The 10,000-nt window shown below is 43.8% G+C and overlaps 1 protein-coding gene across 1 annotated transcript in view; it reads left to right on the forward strand.

Moving 5' to 3' along the window:
* Positions 1–10,000, forward strand: part of LOC308317421 (phospholipid-transporting ATPase ID-like) — a 63,081-nt gene that overhangs the window by 34,403 nt on the left and 18,678 nt on the right. Inside the window, exons 7-11 of the mRNA XM_080766404.1 lie at positions 1,429–1,501; positions 2,563–2,633; positions 2,899–2,981; positions 4,249–4,407; positions 7,696–7,784. Of these exons, the coding sequence (XP_080622530.1) occupies positions 1,429–1,501; positions 2,563–2,633; positions 2,899–2,981; positions 4,249–4,407; positions 7,696–7,784 (475 nt within the window). The remainder of the gene's footprint in view (positions 1–1,428; positions 1,502–2,562; positions 2,634–2,898; positions 2,982–4,248; positions 4,408–7,695; positions 7,785–10,000) is intronic.

A 10,000-nucleotide genomic window follows, 5' to 3' on the forward strand; every position in this document is an offset into this window, starting at 1 on the left:
GGCTCTGTTCCATTCTGGTCAAACAGAGTCAGTGTTGATGATACTAATGAAGGCTCTGTTCCATTCTGGTCAAACAGAGTCAGTGTTGATGATACTAATGAAGGCTCTGTTCCATTCTGGACAAACAGAGTCAGTGTTGATGATACTAATGAAGGCTCTGTTCCATTCTGGTCAAACAGAGTCAGGGTGTTAATGATACTAATGAAGGCTCTGTTCCATTCTTGGCAAACAGAGTCAGTGTTAATGATACTAATGAAGGCTCTGTTCCATTCTGGTCAAACAGAGTCAGTGTTGATGATACTAATGAAGGCTCTGTTCCATTCTGGTCAAACAGAGTCAGTGTTGATGATACTAATGAAGGCTCTGTTCCATTCTGGTCAAACAGAGTCAGTGTTGATGATACTAATGAAGGCTCTGTTCCATTCTGGTCAAACAGAGTCAGTGTTAATGATACTAATGAAGGCTCTGTTCCATTCTGGTCAAACAGAGTCAGTGTTGATGATACTAATGAAGGCTCTGTTCCATTCTGGTCAAACAGAGTCAGGGTTAATGATACTAATGAAGGCTCTGTTCCATTCTGGTCAAACAGAGTCAGTGTTGATGATACTAATGAAGGCTCTGTTCCATTCTGGACAAACAGAGTCAGTGTTGATGATACTAATGAAGGCTCTGTTCCATTCTGGTCAAACAGAGTCAGGGTGTTAATGATACTAATGAAGGCTCTGTTCCATTCTTGGCAAACAGAGTCAGTGTTAATGATACTAATGAAGGCTCTGTTCCATTCTGGTCAAACAGAGTCAGTGTTGATGATACTAATGAAGGCTCTGTTCCATTCTGGTCAAACAGAGTCAGTGTTGATGATACTAATGAAGGTTCTGTTCCATTCTGGTCAAACAGAGTCAGGGTGTTAATTGGCTCACTGGAACCACTCTGCTACACCAGTGGGTCTCAATGTGTCCTTGAGTGGGTTCCAAATGGCCCCGTACGGGTCGGTACCTTTTGAAAATGTACAAATGGAACACCTTGGGTTCCATTTGGACAAATGGAACACCTTGGGTTCCATTTGGACAAATGGAACACCTTGGGTTCCATTTGTACACTCTCAGATTTATGGGGGTCCTTGAAATTACACCGTTTTGAGAACCACTGTACACTGACTAAATGGAACTATTAGTATCAGTATCGGTAAACACCTGTGAAGGAAGTAGGGAGTAGGAAGTAGGAAGAGTTATATTATGTGTGCCATTGTATTGTGTGTGTTAGGTGTGCTTCAGAAGTAGGAAGAGTTATATTATGTGTGCCATTGTATTGTGTGTGTTAGGTGTGCTTCAGAAGTAGGAAGAGTTATATTCTGTGTGCCATTGTATTGTGTGTGTTAGGTGTGCTTCAGAAGTAGGAAGAGTTATATTATGTGTGCCATTGTTTCAGGTTGAGCAGTGAGAGGTGGATGGACGTGCAGGTGGGAGACATCATCAAGCTGGAGAACAACCAGTTTGTCACGGTCAGTATAGAGCTGTGTGTGTCACCATTACAAAGAATTTATCCCACGATTTTGTAACCCATTTTTCACCCCCGTGTCAATTATCTAATGTGATCCTGGGCTCTACACACCCTCCGCCAACCTAGTCCCCATATATGGGGGACAAGGGGAGAGCAACGGACTTGAACTCATGCTTCCTTCATGCCTGAGTTGCTCCTTTACTACTGACAGGGGGGAGTTTCCCTGGTTGGACGCGTGGAGGGAACACGTTATTCCAACCAGTTCCTTTCAACTATTATGCAAAACGAATTGTGATTATCTCAAATATTTGCCTATTAGGTGATTGTGTGATAATTGTGACAGGCCTAGTGTCACTCAGTCTGTGACACTTTGAGGATGAATCAACTGAAACTAGATAAAGTGCCCCTCTGGGCACAGGACTCCACCAGGGCAGGTCAGGTTGTGGCCTCCTGGTGGCGCTATAATAGGCCAATGTGAAAAGGGTGCCATTTCTTCTTACAATTGGCAATTGGATGATTTGAGACATTTTGTTCCAAAAATATGTTTTTAAAAGATCCTATAACAGGCCAATGTGAAAAGGGAGGGATATATTCCTAAATTGCACACTGCGTTCATGATTTGAGGCTTTTTGTTAAAAATGGGCCAATCCTGCAAACTTTGAAAGCCAATGTTAGCCAATTAGGATGGAATATGAAATATCGGACAGATCCGTCCTGAACACATGACTATAGAGATACTGTGTAACGATTTGCGGGATCTTTGGACAGAATCTGGAGGAGTAATATTCAAAAATGTGTTTTACAAAAGTCAGCCTCCTGGTGGCGCTATAACAGGCTTATTCTGGAATATTTGGGGCAGAGGTTCATCGTTGGCATCCAGGGAGTGCGTGTGCAAAATGTATGTGTAGCATCGACCGGGTTAACGGTGCCGGAGATTAGCTGTACACAGACGGACAAACGGACACAAATCATACTCTCTCCCCATGCCTTCGGCCTGGAGACAAAGAACATTGTGTTGATGTGGAGAATAAACAGCAGGCTCTTTGTGTGTGTTTCTGTTAGGCTGACCTCCTCCTGCTGTCCAGTAGCGAGCCTCTGAACCTGATCTACATCGAGACGGCCGAACTGGACGGGTAACGTTTAATGCTCTCCTCAAACAGTGTGCGCCAGCGCAAATATCGATGTTAATTTAACTCTGAGAGTGTATGCAAAATTTGCACACTCTCAGAGAGTTTGGTTCCAAACTATCATTTAGCAGGAGACCCCCTGGAACTCCCTCAAGGACCCCCGGGGGTCCCCGCCGGACGGCACTTTGGTTTGGGAACCACTGACCTACATCATGTGCATGTTAAAATCATGTGCTGTTAAAATCAACACCGTTCCTCCTGTGTGCCTCAGAGAGACCAACCTGAAGGTGAGACAGGCCTTGACGGTTACAGGAGACATGGGGGACAACATTGAGAGCCTGGCTGCCTTCAACGGTGAGGAAACATCGCTGTTCATATCACTGTCTCTGATGATGTTTTATGTATAGGATTACTTTTTTTTAAATCGATTCATGATATATCGCGATTTTTAAGCATTATGTTATACTTTAGCTATTTCTGAAAAATCGTGAAAATGTGGCGAACATTTTTAACTCAAATCTTTGCTTCTGGGGAGGTCCCTGGAACAACATATTTCCAGATGGGGGTCGGCGGCATATTACATATAATTTTTGGGGGTCCTTGAAATGAAATATTGAGAATCACTGATGTAGAAACATGAGGTTTTTCAGAAAACTTTCATGATTTAGAAGACATTTTTTATTTCGACGTCAGGCCTAAATGGGTTAATGCCAAAATATTAAAATCGACTTGATCCGCATAGATTTTCACCACATTGCTGGTACAGTACGTGTCAGTTTTTGGAAGCCTAAACAAAGATGTACGTGTAGGAGCACATACCAATAGTGGGGAGTTGCTGACCACGGGAGACAAAACCTTTGAAGGAAGGAGAGGTCGCACGGCTCGTAGTCACGATGCAAAAAAAACTCTTTTATTTGAAAGATCAACATTTCGGCAAACAATATGCCTTCTTCAGGGTATGGAGAAGAGTTTATATATAAGCATAAACAGGATGTGAATGTAGGGAAGTCCCTGACCCTAAAGCGACTTACTGAAGGATAGAGGAAGATTATTCCAATCAGTGTTGTTTTTGGAAGCAAATTTAGTTTAGTCATAGTCTTTAGAATGAAACTTCATTTAGCTTTAGTCATATTTTAGTCACCTGGAATGTCTTAGTGTTTAGTCTAGTTTTAGTCGACTAAATGTCATAAGATTTTAGTCGACTAAATCTGCAGTTCATTTAGTCGACTGAAACGCATTTTGGCGGGCCTTGATGCCGTCGTAATGGCTCATTTTACACTTGTTGAAGATAGCCGATCTACAAGCTCACAACGCGTCGCGATGCGTTGAGCTTGTAGATCTGCTATTTCCAGCATGCAACTGTCAAGTGTAAAATGACTTATAGTGCATCTCTTCTCCACTAGTCCCTTCCTAACATTTTAGTCTAGTTTGACGAAATTGTCAATACATTTAGCATAGTTTTAGTCATCATGGCTTAGTTTCCATTTAGTTTTCGTCAGTGAAAAAAGAACATTTTTCGTCTTAGTTTTAGTCGACAAAAGCAACACTGATTCCAATCAAACGGGCCTTCTTTGTCTTACTCGTCTTTCTTAACAGCTTTTGTTTTTGTTCGTACCTCCAGGCGAAGTCCGCTGCGAGCCTCCCAACAACCGCCTGGACCGCTTCACGGGAACGCTGACCTACGACAACCAGAAGTACTCGCTGGACAACGAAAAGATCCTGCTCCGAGGCTGCACCCTGAGGAACACCGACTGGTGCTTCGGACTGGTGCTGTTCGGAGGTGAGGACACGATAATGGATCCTCTTCTCCACACACCACAGTGGTGTGTAGCAGAGCAGTGGTTCTGTTCTGTTCTGTTCTGGTGCTGTTCGGAGGTGAGGACACACTATGGATCCTCTTCTCCACACACCACAGTGGTGTGTAGCAGATCAGTGGTTCTCATTATCAAACTCTTAACCCATTCAGGACGGGAGGAACACCTTTCTGGTGTTCTAAGCATGTTATACTTTAGCTATTGAAAAATAGCAGATCTACAAGCTCATAGCGCAGCACCGAGTGCCGTGCTACGAGCTTGTAGATCTGCTATTTCTTTTTTAAATCATGAAAATGTGGCACAAATCTTTCAGAGCGAACTCAAATCTTTGCTCCCTGGAACAACATATTTTGAGATGGGGGTGCGCGGCCACATACTGTACATTTGATTCTGGGGCTCCTTGACATGAAAAAGGTTGAGCACCACTGACATAGAAACAGGTTTTTCAGAAAAGGATTTAGAAGCCTTTTTTTTAACCCATTCTGACCGGGCACCCATTTTGGTGTTTGCATCACGTTATGCTTTACCTATTGAAAAATAGCAGATCTACAAGCTCGTAGCGCGCCACCGAGTGGCGCGCTACGAGCTTGTAGGTCTGCTATTTTTGAAAAATCGAAGAACGACTGACATTTTTTAGAATCTGATCTCAGGTCAGAATGGGGTTAATCAGACCAGTGTGTGTCCAGTGGAAACCTCGTATGAATCTGATCTCAGGTCAGAATGGGTTAAGAATCGACCTCAGGTCTAAATTGGTTAAACTTGGAGCCACCCCCCATTATTGTTTCAGAAATATAAAAATAACTTTTCACATTCTTTCAAATTTTTATTATTTTATTTTATTGCTACTGTAATCTACATCGACAGCTTCAGTTACTACTGTTGGTTACTTTGCAGATTCAGATTATGAATACAAAGTATGCAATAACTAAGCAATGCTTGAAATATTTTTTACTTTTACTTTGGGACTGTATTAAGCATTATGTTCTTGCCAATAATGTCTTACTACAGATTATAAAAATAACAAAGAGTAGTGTTAAACGTCACCCTGGACCTACAGCTCCCCCCTGTGGTGAGAGAATACAATAGCGGGCTGAAAACATTGGCACAATATTGGCACTTTTTATGCACAAGGCAAAGGCATAAACCTTTTTGCCCAAAGGCAAAAGTCTGCAAACATGTAATTTGTTTACTAATGCCAAAGGAAAGTCTCACCCGCTGCTGATTGCTGGTCAGACTTGAGCATAGGGGTGTGAGTGAGCTTTGTACCGCTATGCAGAATATCTGAAAGCAAAAGAAGCTCACCATTTGCTTTCATGGGTCATTTGTCTTTCACAATATCTTGTTTATAAACCTGTTCTCCTTCGAGCCAGATTTGAATCAGTAACCTAAGAATGTCCCTTAACCCATTTTGACCTGAGATCAGATCCTAAAAATGTCTTCTACTGTATATCCTGACAGTTTTCTGAAAAAGCTATGTTTCTATGTCAGTGGTTCTTTCGATTTTTCAAAAATAGCAGATCTACAAGCTCGTAGCACGCCAGCTTGTAGATCTGCTATTTTTCAATAGCTAAAGCATAACATAATGCTAACACCAAAATGGGTTAATCAACAACAGTTCTCCACTAGAGATGTCAATCTCCACTCTACAAACTGAGCTATCAAAGGGTTGATAACAGATCTATTGCTCTATATTTTTTACTGCGCACCACATGTCACCAGAAATCATGTTGAATATTCAAGGCCTAAACTTAAGGAATAAACTACCTTGTGTTGTCGTGAGCGATCATGTAATTTATAACTGAAAACCGGTCAAGAGCAGGTCACCATTTGCTGTATCTTCCAATAGGTACTTTTTCTTTCACAAGGAAAGGAAAGGTACTATTGTTTACCCAGGGTAACTGGACTAAGGAAAGGAAAGGTACTATTGTTTACCCAGGGTAACTGGACTAAGGAAAGGAAAGGTACTATGTTTACCCAGGGTAACTGGACTAAGGAAAGGAAAGGTACTATTGTTTACCCAGGGTAACTGGACTAAGGAAAGGAAAGGTACTATGTTTACCCAGGGTAACTGGACTAAGGAAAGGAAAGGTACTATGTTTACCCAGGGTAACTGGACTAAGGAAAGGAAAGGTACTATTGTTTACCCAGGGTAACTGGACTAAGGAAAGGAAAGGTACTATGTTTACCCAGGGTAACTGGACTAAGGAAAGGAAAGGTACTATTGTTTACCCAGGGTAACTGGACTAAGGAAAGGAAAGGTACTATGTTTACCCAGGGTAACTGGACTAAGGAAAGGAAAGGTACTATTGTTTACCCAGGGTAACTGGACTAAGGAAAGGAAAGGTACTATGTTTACCCAGGGTAACTGGACTAAGGAAAGGAAAGGAAAGGTACTATTGTTTACCCAGGGTAACTGGACTAAGGAAAGGAAAGGTACTATGTTTACCCAGGGTAACTGGACTAAGCTCAAAAACTTGTTTACAGCCAGGCCCTGCTCATAGAACATTTCATGGTAGGGGTTCAATGCCTTGTCCAAGGGCACTTCATCAGCGGTGGTAATTTTAACGTGCCGGTCCGGGGGATACGAACTAGCGACCTTCCGATATCAAGACCGCTCCGCAAACCGTTCGGCCAACCGTCAAAACATGCCTTCCTTCGAGCCGGATTTGAACCAGCGACCTAAGGATGTCCCTTTAATCAACTACAGTCCTCCGCTCTACCAACTGAGCTATCGAAGGGTTGAGTTTTCACTGAGCACCATGCACCACTTGCATTCCAGAAATGTTGAATATTCTCCGGGAATATTGACCGGGACCACGTATGGAGTCTGGGACATTCTGTTGCTGGCCAACGTTGAAGCGCTCTGCTACTCCTACTGATCAGAGCTGGGACTGCAGGCAGGCCCGTGCATTTAGCACCAGGAAAACCCTGTCAGCAGCTGGGCTGGGGTTTAACATTGAGCGTTCTTCCGGGTTCTTCAGAACGCCACTGAGAATTGCTTTTTTTCCCCAAAGTCTCCTTAACTTGAACACAGTATTTTGCGTTGAACAAATGTGTTTAGAAATCCAATGTTGTACTAGCTAAAGAGTGCTGGGTTGCGCCCCGAAAATAGCTGATCTACAAGCTAGATCAGCTACTTTCGATACTTTTTGTCCAAAAGTGCCCCCTCTTACGGGCTTTCAGCCCCTGGCCCCTCTAACGCTCTCTGCACCGTCCCGTGTGTGTGTGTGTGTGTGTGTGCTGCTGTGTTCCAGGTCCTGAAACCAAGCTGATGCAGAACTGTGGGAAGAGCACCTTCAAGAGGACCAGCATAGACCGCCTGATGAACGTCCTGGTCCTTTTTGTGAGTCTGTCCGCTGGTCTGTAGAAGGCTCTCTCTGTGTCCTGTTCCTCTAGTCTGTCCGCTGGTCTGTAGAAGGCTCTCTCTGTGTCCTGGTCCTCTAGTCTGTCCGCTGGTCTGTAGAAGGCTCTGTCTATGTCCTGGTCCTCTAGTCTGACCGCTGGTCTGTAGAAGGCTCTCTCTGTGTCCTGGTCCTCTAGTCTGTCCGCTCGTCTGTAGAAGGCTCTGTCTATGTCCTGGTCCTCTGTGTCCTGGTCTCTGTGTCCTGGTCCTCTGTGTCCTGGTCTCTGTGTCCTGGTCTCTGTGTGTCCTGGTCTCTGTGTCCTGGTCTCTGTGTCCTGGTCTCTGTGTCCTGGTCCTCTGTGTCCTGGTCCACTGTGTCCTGGTCCTCTGTGTCCTGGTCTCTGTGTCCTGGTCTCTGTGTCCTGGTCTCTGTGTCCTGGTCTCTGTGTCCTGGTCTGTGTCCTGGTCTCTGTGTCCTGGTCCTCTGTGTCCTGGTCTCTGTGTCCTGGTCTCTGTGTCCTGGTCTCTGTGTCCTGGTCTCTGTGTCCTGGTCCACTGTGTCCTGGTCCACTGTGTCCTGGTCCTCTGTGTCCTGGTCTCTGTGTCCTGGTCCTCTGTGTCCTGGTCTCTGTGTCCTGGTCTCTGTGTCCTGGTCCTCTATGTCCTGGTCTCTGTGTCCTGGTCCTCTAGTCTGACCGCTGCCTGTGGAAGGCTCTGTCTATGTCCTGGTCCTCTGTGTCCTGGTCTCTGTGTCCTGGTCCACTGTGTCCTGGTCCACTGTGTCCTGGTCCTCTATCTGTCTGCTGGTCTGTGGAAGGTTCTCTCTATCTTGGAACAGTGCTGATTTGGACAGCAAGTGGTGATTTACTTTCAGTCGTAGTCTTTTGAATACAATTCCATTTAGAACCCATTCAGGACGGGAACCCCTGTTGGTGTTTTATAAGCATTATGTTATACTTGAGCTATTAAAAAATAGCAGATCCACAAGCTCCGCGCTACGTGCTTGTAGATCTGCTATTTTTTTGTGACGCACATCTTTGAATATATATTCTTTCAGAGTGAATGTTTTTTAACTCAAATCTTTGCTTCTGGGGGGGTCCCTGGAACAACATATTTTCAGGTCGGCAGCCAAATACATATAATTCTAGGGGTTCTTGACATGAAATAGTTTATAGAAATAGAGAACCACTGACATAGTTAGAAACAGGTTTTTCAGAAAACTGTCAATCTACAATCATCAAAATCAGCTTTTCTTTTTTTTCTTCCTGGAAAACCTTTCAAATATTTTTATACAAAATCTCTACATTTAACCCATTTTGGGCGGGAAGTGGAACCCCTTTTGGTGTTAGCATTACGTTATGCTTTAGCTATTGAAAAATAGCAGATCTACAAGCTCATAGCTTGTATAGATCTGTGGCACGCTACGAGCTTGTAGGTCTGCTATTTTTGAAAAAATCGAAGAACAACTGACATAGAAACATAGCTTTTTCAGAAAACTGTCAGGATGTAGAAGACATTTTTTAGAATCTGATCTCAGGTCAAAATGGGTTTAAATACAACAATGCATCCATATTAAAATATTTTGTATTTTATTTTGAAGCTCAACTAGGCTACACATTTGATAGAGACCAGCACTGGTCACCTTCTTCCTGGGCTGTGTGTGTGCTGCTCCACTTCCTGCTGATTTCATTGGATATCATTGGTCATCTGAGCAGTTTCATTGGATTTCATTGGATCAAATCGACAGGAACTGGAGCACACACAGCCCAGGAAGAAGGTGAATAGCACTGGTTGAACAGCTGAGGAGGAGGAGGAGGAGGCCCCGTGGCTGTCATTCAGGGTACAAAAATAACTCTGCCACGTGCAGCAGAGAGAGGGGGGTATAGCTCAGTGGTAGAGCATTTGACTGCAGATCAAGAGGTCCCTAGTTCGAATCTGGGTGCCCCCTTAATTCCTTTATCCCATTTTGACCTGAGATCAGATTCTAAAAATGTCTTCTACTGTACATCCTGACAGTTCTTCTGAAAAAGCTATGTTTCCATGTCAGTCGTTCTTTGATTTTTCAAAAAATAGCAGACCTACAAGCTCGTAGCGCGCCACTCGGTGGCGCGCTATGAGCTTGTAGATCTGCTATTTTTCAATAGCTAAAGCATAGCATGATGCTATAAACACCAAAAGGGGTTCCCGCCCAGAATGGGTTATGCTAGTTGGTCTAT

This window comes from Protomyctophum bolini (assembly GCF_963924005.1).
Source record: "Protomyctophum bolini genome assembly, chromosome: 6".
Taxonomy (NCBI): domain Eukaryota; kingdom Metazoa; phylum Chordata; class Actinopteri; order Myctophiformes; family Myctophidae; genus Protomyctophum; species Protomyctophum bolini.